Source organism: Colius striatus, chromosome 1, assembly GCF_028858725.1.
Source record: "Colius striatus isolate bColStr4 chromosome 1, bColStr4.1.hap1, whole genome shotgun sequence".
NCBI classification, from domain to species: domain Eukaryota; kingdom Metazoa; phylum Chordata; class Aves; order Coliiformes; family Coliidae; genus Colius; species Colius striatus.
In genome coordinates this window covers 84,725,141-84,744,854 of record NC_084759.1, presented here as the reverse complement: position 1 = coordinate 84,744,854, position 19,714 = coordinate 84,725,141, and the positions used below count along the sequence as shown (strand labels likewise).

The following is a 19,714-nucleotide window of genomic DNA, read 5'->3' as shown; positions in this document are numbered from 1 at the left end:
TTCAGGATTTTAATTGAATATCCTTTCTTCCTTAATTAGCTTAAAAAGTAAATTGTTCTCACTTGTGTTCTACTAAAATCTACCATTAGAACTCAATTCCTTTGTTTGGCATTGTTGGAAGATGTTCTTATGAGATATAAGAAGGCTAGGAATTTCCACCTCAAGATTTTACTTCTGGGCTTGACCTCAAGGTTTTGCCACCACCCATTCCCCATAGAGTATACAGTGATGGTAAAAAAGTGAAGATGGGAAAGATATTATTAATTCAGGAACTGGAAAACATAGCACTCAAAATCAATCTGACCTGCAATTTTATTTCATATTGTAAGTAAAGTGATCTTTCCTGTTGGGATGAGGAGAAAAAAAAATATTTGTTTTATTTTTTAAATGAAGTTCTGCATGCACTTTTTATTAGAAAATACAGGAGGAGTTTCTGAAGCTTCTTGTCTGAATTGTTGGTTCAGTTAAGTGTCAGAATACAATCTGCGTCTTAGTAGTACCTAAACTAAACTTTTGTATGGCCATGCAAAGAATCCATACTTTTACTCCTGAGTTATATTAGCCTTTCAAATACCATGCTGCTTTAGAACACAATAGAGATTTACTGTGCAGTAACTGTTTTCTGAGGCTAAGAACTCCTGTGAGTCTTTGTTCCTGAAGGAGCTTTTGATAAACAATAGGAGCTATTCAAATTTTTGTGTTTGTATACATCTAATATACATTGTTCTTGTTAAGAGAGATAGATACTATGTGTTTAAAACCATCAAATGGTTTAAAACCAGATTTGACTGAGGCTCCACAATCTAAGCTTATATATCTTTTTGAATGCTTTTAGCCTCACCAACGCTCAATGGAACCATAGTAAGGGAAAAATATTCCTCCCTAAAAATTTCTTTATTTTCTGTGTTCTTTGTGTAACGTGTTACATTTTGAAATGCTTCAAGTTACTTACAGTTCCTAGACAATTCACCTCTTGATTGCCAGATTGGTTGCTTCTTGGGTGCAAAATAACTGAGTAACTAACTTTGATTATGTGGAAAAGTTGGTGCAGAACTGTGTATGAACACTTAAGTAGTGACAGGCTGTGCCATATCATGGTTATGGTTGTTCCAGTAGACTGAATTACAAGCTACATTTGCTCATTTACTTTTCCCCCTCCAAGGAGGAGAACACAATTTCAGGCAGTAGCAGAATCTGTATGTGTTCAAAAGATCAGAAAACTATGTATCAGCTGTTGTTTAAAAAAAAACCCCACAAAAAACCCAAATTCATATTAACAATGTGGTATATGTTTCTGAATATCTGCATCCATTTATTAATGTGTTTCTATAACATTGATACAAATCATATTTTTTTCCCTTGAAAGGTCAGAAGATATATAATACCTGGCATTAGTTAATTTTCTATTTGTTCTATTCAAATTGTAATATATTGATTTTTAAGAAAATATTGTATTAGTCTTCTGAATTGTAGGAGGTAACTTTTAAAATAATTAAATGTTTTATCAAATTCAGAAATACAGAATTCAGAATGGGCAATGCTAAAAGGACATTTGATTTTCTTTCTCCTCTGATGTCTTCTATTTGAACTATTTTTATCACAGATGAGGATTTATATTCTACTCTAGTGCATTCTTACTTGGTCATTTCTGAGTTAATGAAGATATATAGGATGGAAAATCAAATCAGCTAAAATCCATTTTGTTTTACCACTGCCTGTCCCCAGGAGCACTAGAATCAAATAAAAATACAGTGTGAGTTTAAAAGGAAGCTAAGTGTAGCATATTGAGACAGCAGCTGACAATCCCAGGTTTCATTTAAGTTTGAATCAGAATACACTAAACCCATCACAGAAGAAACAGAAGAAAGAAAATTCTCATTTTGATTTGAAAAAGATGGAGAATGTTAAGCTGTCTTGGGTAGGATATGTCAGTTTGTTTCATTTTGTATGGTTTTAAATATAAAACCTGAAGATATGTTCCAGCACATGAATTACTTCTCCACTAGGATACCAAGGGAGCTGAGGTAGCAAAGCATCAGTACTGAGAACCTGCTGCGGCCCAGGTGTAGGACAGCCACTCACCTTACTGTGCAGATGCATCCTGTTCTGATTTAGCTGCAGCTGCTGCTGGTATAAAAAAACACCACAACACGAATTAATCTGACACAGGACAGCTTTTCTCCCTAAGCCATGTCATACTTTCATCACAGTGCCAGATGTTCTTTTCTGCCTTTCACTGGTAGTAAAAATTGAGGTTTGACAGAGACCTGTGCTAGTGGGAAACTCTTCTATATGAGCAAATTCTTCGATAAAATGCCAGGATGACATGAGGCCACTGCACTAAGTGCCACTCACAGACCAGGGAAGTGGACTTTCTTTGTAGACGCAGTTGCCTTTTCTTGAAATCTGCTCTGTATTAAAGTGTCAGAAATATCAACAGCGGAACAGATAAGGGGATGAACTTTTCATACTCGTAGTTCTGAATGTACATGAGTTCTGATGGGATGTAGCCATGAATGCTGAATGACCTGGAAGATACTATTGCACGATCACTCTCAAGTGCCTTTAAAAGGTCATGACAACTGGGAGAGATACCTGAATCCTGAAAAACAACAAGTGTCACTCTCATCTTCAAGAAAGGCAAGAAGGAGGACCCAGGGAACTACAGATCAATCAGCCTCACGTCAAACTCTTGAAACATCTGCAGGCACATGAAAGATATGAAAGTTCATTTGGAAGCAAGTTACTAGTAGAGTACCATAGTCAATGCTGAGTCTGTACCATTTGACATCTGCATTAATGAACTGGACCCTGGGACAGAGTGTACCCTCAGTGAGTTCACGGATGATACAAAAATGTGAGAAACAGACAATACAGCAGATGATTGTGCTGCTATTCAGAGGAACCTTGACAGCATGGCAGAAATTACACTGGGAGGAATAACATTAAGTTTAACAGGGAGAAATGCAAAGTACTGTGTCCTGGGAGAAATAGCCACAGGCAACAGTACACACTGGGGGACAACTGATCAGAAAGCAGCTCTGCAGAGAAGAGCCTTGCAATCCTGGTAGACAAAAAGCTGACTGTAAGACAGAAGTACACCCTCATGGCAAAGAAGGCCTACAACATCCTGGGCTGCATTAGACAGAGCTTTGCCAGCAGGCTTAGGGAGGTAAACCTTCCTCTCTGCTCAGCCCTGGTGAGGCCTCATCTGGAGTGCTGGTTCCAGTTGTGAACATCCTAGTATAAGAAATATGGACTTCACTGGATCGAGCACAGGGCAAGGACACAAATACGGCTAGGGGACTGAAGCACTTCCCTAGGAAGAGAGGCTGAGAGAACTGGAACTGCTCAGCCTTGAGAAATGGAATCTAAGGATTTTTTCAACATGAATACATATCTGATGGGATGAAATGAAGGAGGAGCTAGAGTCTTTTCAGTACTGTCCACCGACAGAACAAAAAGCAATGGGTACAAATTCAAAGCCATGATATTTTATCCAAATATAAAATACCTGTGGATGGTCAAACACTAGAACAGGTTGCCCAGAAAGGCAGTGGAGTCTCCATCCTTGGAGATATTACAAATCTGACTGGACATGGTCCTGGACAACATGATTGTCAACAGCCCTGCTCTGATAAAAGGGCTAGACTAGGTGATATCAAGAGATGCTTTCCAACTTCAGCCATTCTTTGATTCTATGTTATAGAATGTATATATGTATGCGTATATATGCAATAGCAGTATTAACTCCATTTTTAGGAGTTCTGGATATGGCACTTGAATTGTCATTTCCTTTTAAAGTTACGAGTATGTTCAAATGAAACAGCAAGCTGCAATAATTGATTAAATCTTAAGCCAGAACCTGTCTACAAGATCTTCAATGCAATAAAACAAAAGTGGGTTTAATATGGTGTTGTAAACATGTGACTTAACAAAGTTCTATTGCAAGGTTTCCTCCATTATTTACTACATGTAAGAGACTTAGGAAGGAAAATCAAGTTAGAATTGAGGCTGAATAATTTACACAGAGACAGAAAACTCAAAAGTGTAAGGGAGACCCTCATGTTGAATAATGAACTTCAGACTGGACCCTCCTTCCTTTGTAAAGTCCTGATGCATCTTAGGTGTGGCTAGGACTAACCTTAGTCTCAGACTGGTTTTTTGTCTAATGGAATTAGCTTCATGGATTTCATTAGTATTAATTCAGCATGTTATAAGTCACTTTCCAAGGATCTATTGTGAATAAAGGGTTTCTCCATCTTGGATAAGGAAGGATCTTTTAGTCTCAGGCAAGGAACACTTTGGGAAGTGTTCATTTAAGCTGTCATATTTATAGGAAAAAGCAGTCGGCTCATAGTCCCATTGCATACAATGTGAAGATGTGGAAGAGACTCCTTGTGCACACAACTTTATTTGTTCCTTGATAAATAAGTCTTGGAAAATCCACCCACAGTTCAAATGTTAATCACACGATCAATGATCAAAGCTCCTACACTTCAATGCTCACTGGCTCACTCTCCTCCTTTGGGAATTTCTTGGAGGGCTTCTTGACCTAGCTATGGTTCAGGTGTTTGCCTCCTTTGGAGTCTGTACCAAACTACTGCCATTTGATTGAGGAGTTTAGTGTTAAGGAGTCGAGTCTCACATCACTCACAAAAGTAGGAGGATGATGGCAAAATTGATTTGCTAATTACTCATTAGTCTTTTCATTTTTACAGAATATCTTTCAGGACAGTTAAGAGTTTTCTGAATGTGAAAACATTTCTTTAATTCATGTCCTTGCGGTGTTTTTCAAAAGTAGACATACAAAAAATATGTAGAAACTGTTATACATTTAATTACTAATAACAGTAAGAAATTTGTGTTCTAGCCTTCAATTTTCATAGATGTCCAGGCTTGCATGCTCTTGAAACGTTTATTAGGAAATGCAAAACATTTAATTTCTAAATATAGCTGCTACAATGTTTAGCCGTGTATAAAGTCTAGATGTGGACTTCCTGAATAGTAAATACCATTGCCATAAAACTAGAGATGGCTTGTCATGATTTTAGAATTATTGCTATTTTTATTTGGGGTTTTTTTTCCCTCTCTTTTTAAAAGGATAATAAATGTTTTAAATTCCCTGGTCTGAGGCTTGTAAAAAATGAACTTTAATGAAAGAGGGTACTATCTACCCAAGTCTTGCATTTATCATCTCTGGGAGAATTGAGCTTTGGGATCAATTTTGATTTCCCATGTTGTGCTCAAAGCAAGTCTATATACTGTTCAAATCAAAGCCTGATGTTGCTGTAATTGCCAGTTCACAAAATCTGAGAAGAAAAAGTAGAGATTACAACAAATTACATCTTTGCCTGTTTCATCCATAACCAAAAAGATGAAGACTCATTTCTACAAGCTAGTGTTGAACATTTGAATTATTTGGTGTATTGGTGAAATGAGCTTTTTCTCCTTTAACTTATCTTTTCAACAAGAGAAGGGTATTACTGTGTACGTACTGCTGAGATTCATGATCCCTCCTTCCAAGACTATAAGAAACGTTTAACGAGTCTTGATCTTTACTAATATGTTAAGGTGAGGACAATACAGTTGGAAAGCAATATTAAATTATAGTTGTAGCATGTTTGTTAATATATGGTCTTACAGAGATTTTTCTAAACCTGTAAACGTAAGTCCAAGTATTGTAAGGCTACATGAAGGATAAAAATAACACAGAAAATTAATCTGTTCCCAAGCTATTTTTCACTGCAGAAATATTTCAGATAAGTAGGAGCCAATAGGAAGAGTGACTGTATTTTAAACCATAAATGAAAAGCTCAATTCCTTTTTTTTTAATTTTGGGATTGAACAGTTTTGTAACAATTTCAAATATGTAATTATTAGATTACATCTTATTATTTAATGCAATTTTCAAGACATATCAGCTAAACTCAGTCTCAGTACTACTGAGAAGTATATAAGAATATACATATGACTTTTTGCATGCTGTTATTTTCCTTTTATCACTGTGGGGTGAATGTTAACAATGATATCTTGCTCTCAGTATAGTTGCAGAATTGCTATTTATTCTGACAAGGCAATGAGGTTGTCTGCTCTGGATTACATCTAAACAGATATGGCAGGTGTTGAGATCATTAAGAGTAAACACAGTAAGACTAAAAAGCAATTTTAATGACCATTGATATTTTACAATAGCAAACAATAAAATCAACAATAAAAAAAAGCCAGTCTGTATTTTAATTTTTCCCTGTGCATAAGGAAGAAGTTCTGTTCTGAGAATACACTTCCTCTTCAGGGTGTATTTTTTAAGTGGAATTTAGTCACACTATTCCACTCTAGTGGGCTAGAAGTTACAGGTACTTGCTTCAATTTTGCTTTGATTCTTGAATTCTGTGTTTGACTTGTTAGAAAGCTGTTGCACACGTGTTTGAGGGAGAGAGGGGTTAAGAAGTGGAAAATGTGTGTTGTAAAGTCAATGCTCCTTCATGAATTTTCAGTTACGAATTTTACAATGAAAACTCCCTGAAGCTAGGAAAGTGTATAACATCTCTCTTCTAGCTGAAATAAGATCATTTACTATTTATTTACTCTTCCACTCAAGTTATTCATTAATTTTCTTTCAGATTTCAAGGAGCTGATTTATGGATCCTAAAAAAACACAAGCCTTTTCATGATATTGTTGGAAAAAAGATCTCTTTTTGGTGAATCTTTAAATATTAAAGACCTAGATTTTTTTAGATTTTATGTTTTAAACAATGAGCAGACTTCTAAAGAGGAAATTAGTGCTATTCAGTGTTAATAAATAAATAAACAAACAAATAAATAAAGTTTAAAAAGCCACCGTGTGAAATGTTAAAGGATTCTATTTAATCAATATTTAATATTGATTAACATGTTTACTATAATATTTAAACAAAACATCAATTTTTTTATTAATATATTTTATATTCTATAAAGAGGTGAGGGCTATGTAGTAACTTTTACTACCTTGGAACAGGAGAGCCAAAGCAAAAGCAAATTTAATGGAAAATATGCAGAAAAGTACCTGCAAATAATTTTGAGAAGCTTGGCCTGCATATTGAAATTTGAGAAACCAATCTGCAATTACAGTCACAGTCCTTTTGGATTTAAATTTCCAGCCCTAAATAGAAAATATGTAAAGTTAGGAAAGACCAAGAAGTTAACTGGTAAGATAGAGATTTGGTTTGATACTGAGCAGTGGAAGTTCAAAACATTTCTATCATAATCAGGATCATTATGAACTAAAGGTCAGCACCTCTGCAGAGACAAAAAATAGCCAAAAAAACCCATCAACGGTCAGTTTTCAGAAAGGAAGCTACACACAAATGAGGAAGCGTGCTGAAAAGGAACCAAAAGGGTAAAGAAAGTGAATATAACATGGAGACATGACACTGGAAACTGAAAACAAGTCCATACCATCAAATGGACTGTTATAAGACTTTGAAAGGTAGAGCGACTAAAGAAAAGAATAAAGAAACTATTTAAAGCGAAAATACATAGAACAAATTGTCATGATTAAGAGTGGTAAATCACCAGAACCAGATGATTATTCAGTCAAATGTCCTAAAGGAAGTATAAAATAGCTATAACTATTAACAGTATTTTCTTGTTTAGGTTTTTCTGAGGTATGGAGGGACAAATGCAGTGATAGTTTTAAACTGTGCACCTAATGAGGCCTATGGACTTTCAGCCCAAGATATCTGGGGAATATACTGTAGAAGAGGCAACAACAACTTTTGTAAGAATAGATGTGCCTTACATCTCCTAGTGTACCTTGGAGAAAACATGAGCATATTGATATGGAGATAAAGGCCATTTGGTGTTTTACAAGGATTTTAAGAAGATTTTCAAATAAAGAAACTAAGTTCATGGAGGATAAAAGAGAAAGTCTTCATATGGATGAATAACCAATTATCTGGTTATTTCCTGTAAACAAAAGTCAGAGAACAATTTTCCTGATTAGGCAGATGATAATTGTGCTCCAGAAGGTCTACTCTGTCCAGTATGTACATATATGACCTAGAAAGAAAAATTAATAACACAGCGGCACATCTTGTTGATGATACAATGTATTCAAAGTACTTAAGATGAGGACAGATTGCAAACAGCTAAAGAAAAACCTCAGTGGACTGACTGGCAGCAAAGTCATGGCAGATGAAATCATGTGCCGATAAACTCAAAGCATATGGAAAAAGCTATCCTGTTTTTATGCACTCAGTAATGAGCTCTCCTTTAGCTCTTTTAAGCATTCCTTTAGCAATCATGAAAGAGATCTTGGACTGATACCACACTCCTCTGAAAACATCACATCAACTCTCAGGACTGTTCAGAAAGCCAAATGAAATGCTAGCAATTTCTGGATAAGCAGAAAATATCATGATGCCATAGTGTAAATCCCCACTGCATTCATATAATATATATTGTAGACAGTGTTTTGGATCCTCAATCTGAAAAATATTATTGCAGATTAGATAAAAGGTATGCAAAGCTCGTATACAAGGACAGAATAAATGAGGTAGGAGTAAGGTTTGTGTTGTGTGTATTTCACATCTGCTGGGTAGCTGTCTGCGTCTGAACTGATTGTCTAAGTTCCCAATACAGTCAATGAAATTCTACTTGTTTGAGCTGTTGCAATTCAGAATGTGATTCATGTCGTCCTATGGCAAAACCTTAGGTTAGGTTCAACTCCTGATTTTGATAAACTATTTAATATATAGGAATTATATGGAAACTTGTTGAGAGGTAAATAAAGATATTTACAAAGAAACCTTACTTTTAATTGGATGTATCTTGGTTGTTGTATCTTAAACATGGAAGAAGAACAAAATATGTTGGAGGGTTTGTAGAATTCGCAACGGCACAAAGGAAGTCCATTAGAAATGGTTGATCATCATCTCTCATAATCTTAGAGATTCATAATCATAATCTTAAGAGATAAGTTTAAAATAATGCAAAAAAAAGAGGTGGTTCTTCAACCTATCTATTGAGCTTACAATAGGGTAAAAGCTTCAGTTAGTTCAAAAATCAAGTAGATAATTTCATGGAACAAGAGTCCACCAAGATCTGATTGACATAGAAATACAGCTTCTGGCTTCAGAATCTCTGAGACTCAAGTTGCTGAGCTGGAAGAGTACAGGAAAAAGCAGGGAAGCAGATGCTTTCCATTACCTTTTTCCCTAAGCAATCATACAGGCAATGTCAGAAAACCCACTGGGTGAGATGAGATTTTCATCTGACTGGTTATGGCCACTGTGTGTTCTAGATTTTTAATATGTGTGCTGATTTTCCAAGGCATTTTAAAATATTTTCTAACAGGACTGTACAGATCATTTAAAATCTAATCTACTATCTACAATATTGCATATCATTGAAATTCTTTCTTGTGTAAGGACAGTTACAATGAGGATAATTTAGACTGTTTCTCTTTTCACACTGTTCATGCTGAGAAGTTATTTAAATCCTCAGTAATTTAATTGGTTCAAATAGGAAGAATTCTTTTGTTGTAGTGATACACTAGTCATCATGTATATTTTATTTGAAATTTGAAACAATATAGTTCTCAACATTTTTCTGATATAAAATTGTGATATTTATAATATTTTTTATGCAGAAGGAAAAAAGTAGAAAAAATGAATCAATGTAATACTATAAAAACTAGTTATGAATCCCATAAATGTTTTCATAACACATTTAAATCATGCTGATGAAAATCACAATTCGGTAAAAATCCTACATTTCTTCTTCCACAGATCAGAAGTTCTGTAGAAGATGTAGAAGTAGAAATTTTTACTATTTATTAAACTTGCTTGAACACTTGTTGAGAAAACAAAAAGATCTCACATTGCATTCACTTACCCTAGAACAGAAATATAGCTCTAGACTCATGTATGTTGACTGGTGGACTGGTGGTCTGTACTAAACTGTTGCTTAACACACTGATCTTTTCAGTCATACAATGTCATATGCCAAATCTTTCTGTGGATAATTTTTCCTTTTCTATTTACGGTAAGCTTGCTGGCATCATATGCTGATTAAATGATTATGAGGCAATAATTTCAGGTTATTTGATGATCTAAAACAAGATCCAGACCATGTGTTCTATATTAAAAATGCTGAGAGAAAGGAGCTAGAAAACAAGGTTAATATAACAAGTAAATTATCCAGCCTTTGTGTGCAGACATCATATGGCAATACAAAATGCTCCTGAAAATGACAGATTTGTCCCATAGAAATTACTTATTCTTAGATTTTAACATATTTTTTCATATTAAATATTCGTAAGTGTCTCTTTAGAAAGATAGATAGAGAACAGTGAAGACTGCATAAAGATTCCTCTGTTTCATAGAGTTGTTATCTGAATTTACTGAGAAACATCGCGGAAGCATCGTCATTAGGTGATTGCTTTCAAAATCAAGAAACTTGTAACTAGCAGATTCTGGTTTTCACATAAATTACTGAAATTATTTTGAAATGATTGTAGGGTGATGGTGCCCAGGCACAGGCTGCCCAGGGAGAGTGTGGAGTCTCCTTCTCTGGAGGCTTTCAAAACCTGCCTGGATGTGTTCCTTAGTGACCTGATCTATGTAAACCTGCTTTAGCAGGGGATTGGACTAGATGATCTCTAAAGGTCCCTTCCAACCCCTACCATTCTGTGATTCTGTTAGCTAGTCTGCTCTTATGCATAGTTTTAAAGGTTATCTTAAAAGATACATTATTTTATTTTTTCTGAAATGAGTCGTGTAGGTTAGTTTAGGACTCAAGGAAAAAGAGTTTTCTTTACTTTGTACTTCCCACTACTAACTTTTTATTTGCAACTCACAAGATACCCAGCTTAACATCATCTATTAGTGAGATGTATAATAGTTTATCATTGCTTCTCTTTGTTCATTTTTTGTATTTGGGAACAGCAGTTTTCCTCTGTTTTTATATGTTGAATAGTACTTATCACCGAGAAACACATGCTACACACAACTAAAGGATGCAGTTGGAGAGAAACATGCTCTGTGATACACATCCCAGTGAATGTTCTAGGTAGAGATTTATCTTAGCTGGCCAAAAATTGCTACAAAGATTCCAACTTCATATGACCTTTTGAAATGCTGGGCCTTACCCCTAGGACTTGAGGTCCAAAGGTACTTGTATAAAAAGACTCTTAACTGTAATTGTAACCACTGCACTCCTTCCTTTCAGCTTGACATGGAATACTTTTACATTACTAACCAGCAGAGCCAACAGTTTTTTAAGATAGTGCTTATCTTTACTTATATTTTATTCACACAGGTTTATCGAGCAGAAATTTTACCCCTTAAAGAAAAGGTGCATCAAGTCAATGACCTCGCAAACCGTTTCACTCCCTCTGATATTCAGCTCTCCCAGTACAATCTCAACTGTGTGGAAGACCTGAACACAAGGTGGAAGGTGCTACAGGTACGTTTCCTATGCTGCATTTAAGTAGGTATTTTAATTTCTGTATGCTTGTTTATTCCATGTGGAATAGCACCAAAAGTGTACTAGGGAATGAAGGAGGAGGCAGGCTTTCTGTAATGGTGTCTCTTTGAGAAAATAGAAGTTAAAACTGATGCTATATTTTCATAAGTTTCCAAATACTGTATCAAGTAGCAATCAGGAAATGCAGTTTTTCATATGGTTATAGTTCTCATGCAGATAAAATACTTACTAGTTTACTTACCATTTAATAATCATATTTATCAATTCTTGCTGTCAAATATGTGATGTTATGCCTTTTGACTGGCTTAACTGTGTTTTAGGAATATTTTTACAGTGTATATGGAAGATTTCATAACAGTTTACTTCCGCTGCTTCATGCCTTTTTATTGTGGTTTAAATAATTTTGAGGAGCAGCAGTTTTAAATAAATTCCTTATAGGCAGAGTAATGATTCTGTGCAGTGAAACCTTTAAAGTCAAATCTATAGAATCAATTATAAAATTTATAATTACAGGTGTTACATGCATTCAGGTAATTAGCAGGACTTGTTACTGCAAGTAAAGCTGTTCAGAAAGGGATTTTATAAACTGAGTTCTAATACAAGAAAAATATTAAGATGTATTATGACATTAAGGTGAACATCAACCATGTTATATATAGTGAAAAATTGACAAATTCTTTGGATTTCTTTATCCACATCTATTCCGCTTAAATATTATATTATTTTGTGTTATCTTGTGATAAGGACTTCAAATATGTATTGTTTTTCCAAAATCCACTGTATCTTAGCTTAGAATTTTGGGAACAGTGTACATGAGTGATCATATGTAAGCATGCATCCACTGGTATATGGTATGCCATATGGTATATAGTGATGTAGGTCCCATAACAGGGGAGTTACATCACAATTAAGTGAAGGTAAATGCAAATAAATTAACTTCATCAAAACCTGGATTTTACTCACTATTTATTTTTGCTACTTCACTGCTTCATATTCTGAAATTTTGTCATTGTGTTTACCTTAATATATTATAAAAATGTAGAAGTATGGAGGTTAATAAAGAATTTTAACTTCATTGTGGAAACCAAACGTTAGCAATAGACTCTTGTCCAATATACAGATAAAAAAGATCATGGTGCTGTCAATTGTAATAGTCAATAAGATGTTGCTGCTTCTTTATTGCTTCTCCAAAAGATATCTCACACCTCTATAACATCTCCAGTTTATCAGCAGATCATGCAAATGCTAACAAGAATTGTACTTTGTTTTTACAGCTTGCAGTGAGAGTGTTAGTTTTAATTAAAAGATCATTAGTGCAAAATCTTTGGTCATGAGTATCCACTTTTTCTCAGATCACCAGAACAGAGTTCAGGTGAATCTGGAAGCCAAAATTAGTATTCTCATCCCACATATGTGAGAAATCACATCTGTTTAGTTTTTTTAAAAAAAGACAATGGCTGAAAAAGTTAACAATTTTACTATGATTCCTTGAAAAATAACTGATTTCACTAATTAAATAGTGAACTACATTCTAGAGGTTTGTTGAAATATATGTCGTTACTTCAGCAGGAAATATAGGAAAGCAGGAGGAAGTTTTCATAGCAAAAGCATCTAGGATATGAAAAACTCAAACAAATCTGAGAGAAAGCCTGAGATAAATGTTTTGTTGTCATCATTCATGAAAGCATTAGACAGAAGGCCAACTTGACATTGTAGACCATTTAAAAATACATAAGGCAAATCACATGTTACCACACCTTTCAAAGATAATATGCTCCTTTTCCACAGGGCACAGGAATCTATTCATTTTTCATTGTAAAGTATTGTCTCAATTTATCAAATCGAGAATATTTGGAAAATGCTATGTTTAATCCTCTGTGAAGATAGATGTTTGAAGACAGTATGTCTGAGGGAGATGTTAGAGTTGATAGATCACACAGTTAATTGCAATATTATGGTTTACCATCTTTGTCATATTTACCTAAGTGTCATCTGGAATATAAGGAGTGCAAGGTGAAAACACTCCAGTAGATTTTTAAACATATCCTGGGGTAATAAGACATAAGTAACTTTGAAAGATTATCCTGTATAAAAGGACAGGATGTGACCTCTGGGAAGAAGAGGAACACGTCTGTTCTTATAATTTTTTTTACTTAAAAGATAGCAGAGTTTGAGATATATAGAGAGATAGAGTTCATTTTTATTAGAATAGAGTAGCATAGGACAAAATAGATTGATAGAATGGTTCAGCTGGAAGGGACGTACAACTATCATTTAGTCCAACTACATAGAAATGAAGTTTCCAGGACATGGACACTCACACCTGAGTGGCATTTTTTAAGTATTTTTTTAAAGGTTTTTTTAAGTATTATGTGTTGTTCTATGTTCAGATTGGTCTTACATATGTACAACCACCACACCAGTTAGGTGTGATACTATTTATAGAAGTGGGTGAAAAAATTTGACCACACAATAGGAAAAACAAAAATACAAATAATTTATGTTTCATACAGAAACATTCTATTTCCAAGATAGGTTTGTGATGTTTATTTCTGGATTTCAGTTTGCAAGGATTTTTTTAATTCTTTTTCTTTTTTTTTACTAATTGCATTATTTTTGTAATGTTACATAGAATATATCCTTATTACATTAATCTTTTTGTTATTTTTTCTATTGATTTCAGCCTCCTATGTATGATCGTGCCTCTTTTTGTATTACTTCTATTTTCTCTTTGGCTTCTATTCAGTCCTTTTTTCAAAAAGTGTTGCTTTCTGTGTTCCTACTTTTCTCTACCTTTCCCCATCTTTTTTCCATTGTTTCTATGGGCTTTTTCCTTCTCTGCTTTTTATTTTTTTTCAGCTATAATGGTTCATAGATTACCTGTCACTTTTTTCCCGTCAAAGGTTAGATCTCTCTCTTGCCTTGTCATATTCCTAATAGGGAAAATATTTCTTACCCATGTATCCCATTTCGTGGAAAATATCACTGCAGGAAAATCATAAAGCAGCATCTTCTGAGCTGTTGCTTGCCAGAAGTGTACTCGTTCTTGATTATGTGTAGGAAAAGTACATAAGGACATAAGGTTTATCAGATCTGAAATAATAGTGGCTTATAGTGCTATGAGAAAGTTGTAGAGCATTGTGTAGAGGATGAAATGATGTCTTGTTTGTTGCTTTATTAACACTGGGACCTTCATAAGATCAGAGAAAGAAATGTATTTTATGAACGTGAGAATAGGGCAAACCATATTCCTTCATTTACAGTATTGTAACTTAGTGAATAGTATCAAATTGCTGCACAGTCTTCGTGAAACTTCATTTATATTTCTGCAATAACACATTTGCCATTAATTTATCCTTTTCTTGTTCAGTTTTAGTCAATATGCAGTGCATGTTACTGAAAGAAAATTGTATGGAAAGGAAGGTTATGACTGATTATCAAGGAGATAGGATTTTTCACTTAGAGGCATAGTTATTTCGTATTGGAAATTCTTACAGACTCAACCAATCCTGATTTTTAAGTGTTATGCAAAGGTATATTTCATTAATGAAAGCTAATGCAATCAGCTCAGTCACTGAAAACTGTATCACCAATTGCAGAGTTTAGGTAATGTGAAAGTAATCAGCTTCATGCCTCTGAAAGACTAGTTTTGAGGGGAAAAAATACTGTTTATTTTATTTTTTCTTAAACATTAAAGGAGCTGAAATATCTTCAGGGAGCTATTTGTTATGAATTTCTTAAGGAGCTCTCATGTTCAGATCCTGTGTGCTTCAAACAGTATGTGTAATAAGATCATCCTTGGGGAAAACATGTCTTGCAAACTCTTGCTTCTTTCCAGGTGACATTTGAAGAGGCAGGGATACCAGATTGGTGGGAGTTACATAGACTTAACTTTGGTCAGAAGTCCATTTGGTGTGATGCTGGTGAAAAATCAAAGCCTCTGACATATAAAAGAATTTTCAGTTATCTTGTGGGTGACTATAGCTTTCAGTTGTCAAGAAAGATGTACTTATGTAGAAGAGTGAATTTAAGAAGCTGAAAAAAATATAAGAATAACTGTCTTTCAGACAAATTTTGTTATGGTATTTATTTTCCAGTACTTTCAGTTTAGCAGGTTGTAATGAACCACAGCTATTTGTGAGTGTGTGGTTCTGTCCATATTTGTGTGCCCAGACTGTCTAGATTGTAAACTAAACAAGCTAGAGGAAGCATATAAAATGGCTAGAGCTAAAACATCCCACACCCTACATACCTCTCTCACTATATAAATACATACACATACATACATATGTGTATATATATATTTATACACACACATACACATTTATGGTTGGGCCTAATAATCTTAAAGATCTTTTACAACCTAGATGATCCTATGATTGCCATATTAAAATTATCACTGTAAAGAAGGATTAACTGTAATTTCAGCATCATTCTTAGGGCATCAACTCACCTTGCACCAGCCACAAAAATTCTTCAGTACATGGAGATCTGAAGATTGATGTGGCACAGAAGTAGGCTGCCTCTTGTTAGAAGGTCCAGGCACCTACTATTACTCTGTTCCCTTGCTGTAGCTGCTGAAGAAACAGCATGGTTTTAATATCACCAGAGGCAGTTATCTAAAGTTGTATCATAATCATATTTGTATTTTGCTGAGGAAAAGCTCCTTACTGAGTTATGTAATGCACAATATCATAATATGTTAACACTGCAATTTTTTTTTTTTAAATAGTCATCTTCCAGGTGCTTCACAAATATTAACTGATTCTTTCAATCTGTGGGGACAAATATGAATGAGTTTTACCATTAATCTGTGGGGACAAATATGAATGAGTTTTACCATCTGTATTTGCAGAGAAACTAACGTTGGGAATATAAAAGCCAATAGAGAAATCCTGTCTTGTTGAAATGACTATGCATCAGAGTCTTGCTGGTCTCCATATATTAATGTTCCACCAAATATTAATAAGTATCTTCAAATAGTTGTTCCGATCCAGTGAATCTCTCAAAAGCTGAGTACAAGCATGCTAGGTCAGCTCACACCCCTCACACCTCAGTTTTTATAGGAGATAAGCACCAGAGCAAATAAGTTGCATCAAAATGTAAGCTGAAATCAGCACTGACCTATTATAGTGACTTTTATGTTTAGAGTTTTGGGATTTTTTTCTATTTTACTTCACCTTCTCCACAGCTTCTCCAGGCAAAAAATCCTCAGAAAAAAAAAAAAAAAAAGTGAAATAATGCCAAAATGCACCCGTAAAAGATATGGGGTTTTAGGGCTCTAAGAGTTGAACTGACACAAGTTTACCAGATTCTCAGGTCCTTTCTTCATTTCTACGTGCATAGCATGGTAGAGATTTCAGGAAGTATACTTCAAGTCTAAAACATTTAAATAATATTTGAATGTGATTGGGGATAGTCTTATATTATTGTTCCTAAAAATGAAAAACCTTTTCTGCTTCTTCACAGTGGCGTTGTCCAATTGTTACTGCATAGGAATCTCACACAGGAAAGGCCTAGTCATATAATTAAACAGAAAATCGGCCTCAACTTTTTGTATATCTTACATTACACAAAAAATTACTTATTCCAAATTAAACAGTGAGTGTGAACTAGGGATATGTTAGAAGTGGACAAATAGGCAGGTGATGCAACAGTAACAAGAAAGACGTTTCTTCCCTGCAGGAGTCAAAAAATGTCATATATATATAAGAATATGATATATAAAAGGGAGCAGATTTTTGTTTTTGAGCATTATTACCATTATATTTCCTTAGCAGTTTTTCTTTGCATTATGTCAATTCGTTAATTTTAATAATTATTTTCTTTCTGGTTTTTAAGCTGTATTTGTACCTATGTCAGGTGTAAACAGCTCACAAAACCAGGACATAGATTTTCTAAGTATATGGAGCCAAAATTCTAGTTCATCTATAGTTACACTAATTAAGGCATTACTAAAATCATAGTTCTTTTCAACCTTGAAATTTTCTATTATTTTAATAGTTATAGATTTCATCTTCCCGGTAGAGGGAGAATTTAATCCTTTTAGGAAGCTGAGTTTTCCCATCAGACTCTTTATTTAAAACATTTTTTGTGTGTTCCATGAGAAATGGAAATTCTGCCTAAACCACAGTTGTCATGGCTCTTCAGTGATCTCTTATTTGTTTAATTGGTTATGCCAGTTGGCTTCAGAAGTCATATACCCATGTATTTTTCTTCATTTCTGTTATCTCGAGTCTCAGATTTGCTCAATAGTTGTCTACGGTAAATGTACATATAGATTCATTTTGCAGTCATTCATTGTTTAGCAATCTTATTATTTATTTCAGTAAGCTAGTGGAGAAAAGCCAGCTATCTAGATTGAGATTCTTCTAATGAAGTGTGTGTCAAAAATTTGAAAGATTCCTTCCTAAATTAGAAGGACATCTTCATTGATCTTTGTAGCATATTTGGGGCAGTCAGTGAAAGAAAGTATGTATGTAAGTATAAACAAGAATTATTATCATCAACAGCTATGCCAGCAGGAAAAACAATAAAACCACATTAAAGTTATGGTGTTATGTTTGTTGAAACCATAAATGCTTTAGTAATTTTTTGTTATAGAAGATACTTTCATTTCAGAGTTTTACTATCCTTTTTCTCCTTGCTTTATTTTGGAGTTTTGTCTTTAATGAACGTTTTATTTTGAAGAACCATGCAGAAGAGCAACAGTTTATACTGCTTTATACCATCATTTCAATATGCATAGATATATTTCTTTTGATGTATTTTGTTGTTCTTCATATATGTACCTGGTTATATGGGATTATAAAGAAATGGAGTTGCATTGTTTACAAGTACAAAGAAAAGTACTTTAAAATATCAAATGCAGGAAAATGTGTTTGCATTTGCAACTTGAATTTAGCAATCTGTTGTACAAACTTTGTGTACACAATTCGGTAAGATCTCCAATTTATATGGTTAATGGCTAAATGATAGGAAGAGAGTGGGCACATTAGTTGATATATGTTAGTCTTGTTTGCTTATAAAATAAAACCTGTGCAATTTACTTCCACTTGTCAGCAGTTATAGATTACATTTGGCAGCACACATCTATGTGAGTCACATAAGACTATATTTAGGTTCTGAGGTTATGATATCGTTGAAACGTATTCACTGGAAACCAAAATCCTCCATCTATTGCTTTCTAGTCAAGAATTCATTTTATAACTATTCAAATAATTCGGTTTATAGCTCTTTAGCTTATTTACTAGCCACCATTGAAAATGTACTACAGATGGAATTATTCATATTCTCTAATGTTCATTATCCATAATATCTATGCATCTTAAAAACATTAATTGAAATTATTTCTGTAAAAGTGCCTTTAACAAGGAAAGTGTAAGTCACATTTGGAGAATTAAAGCTGTGATTTTTCAGACCTACAAAGGTGCGTAAACTATGGGAGTTGGTAGTTTTTATCTTGGATATTAGAAGTTGGGTTTTTTTTTTTCCTTTCCAAACTGAAACAAAATGGCCTGATTTTTTCAGCATCTTTTTAGATGTGTGATTCAATCCAAATCAGCTATGTTTAGACTGTTTATTATGAAAATTAGGAGGTTTTTAAGGTTAGAGCATGTGAGAGTGAAAGCTGGGGAGTACACAGGGTTAGCAGCAGTCAGAATAGTGAAAGCAAACAAGGACAAAACAAAAATTAGCCTTACAATTATATGTCATTCTCCAATCCTGAATTTCACATGATGGGTTCCTTTCTTCACCAAAATTTTATCAACTGTAAGAGTTCATAATTCGTGGGTTAGATTTTAAAATGCAATATAACAGCACAGGATCGAGTAGGGTCAGGTAGGGTAGGTTACATTGTCAGCTATCTGCTAACACCAGAAGGATGATGAGTTTTAGCAATTTCTGGTTCTGCTCCATACCCTGGAGGGGATGTACTCTGCTGACACAAATCATCTGTCCATTCATGCTTGCTTGGTTTGAAGCGAGGTTAAAGCAGATGTACAAAGTTTGCTTTGAATGTGGAACACGTTTTCTCAGATAGAGCATTCACAGAATTTAAGAGCTGTCCTGTAAAGGCTCTTTCTAATGTGATTTTCAAAGCCTTTTAACTCAATGAAACCTTAATGAATATCCTTGGAAGTAGTATAAAACCTCTCAGATTCCAAGTCCCAGTGCCAAAGTACTGTTAAAGGTTTTTAGAGAGCGACAATGTAAAACTGGCAAAAAAATATTCCTTTTTCTC

At 34.3% G+C, this 19,714-nt stretch overlaps 1 protein-coding gene across 9 annotated transcripts in view; it reads left to right on the top strand.

The window, feature by feature from the left end:
- The window catches only part of DMD (dystrophin), a 1,219,670-nt gene that overhangs the window by 1,040,755 nt on the left and 159,201 nt on the right, over window positions 1–19,714 (top strand). For all 9 annotated transcript variants that reach the window (XM_061999893.1, XM_061999885.1, XM_061999868.1 and 6 more), the window contains one exon: window positions 11,302–11,448. In XM_061999893.1, the coding sequence (XP_061855877.1) occupies window positions 11,302–11,448 (147 nt within the window). The remainder of the gene's footprint in view (window positions 1–11,301; window positions 11,449–19,714) is intronic.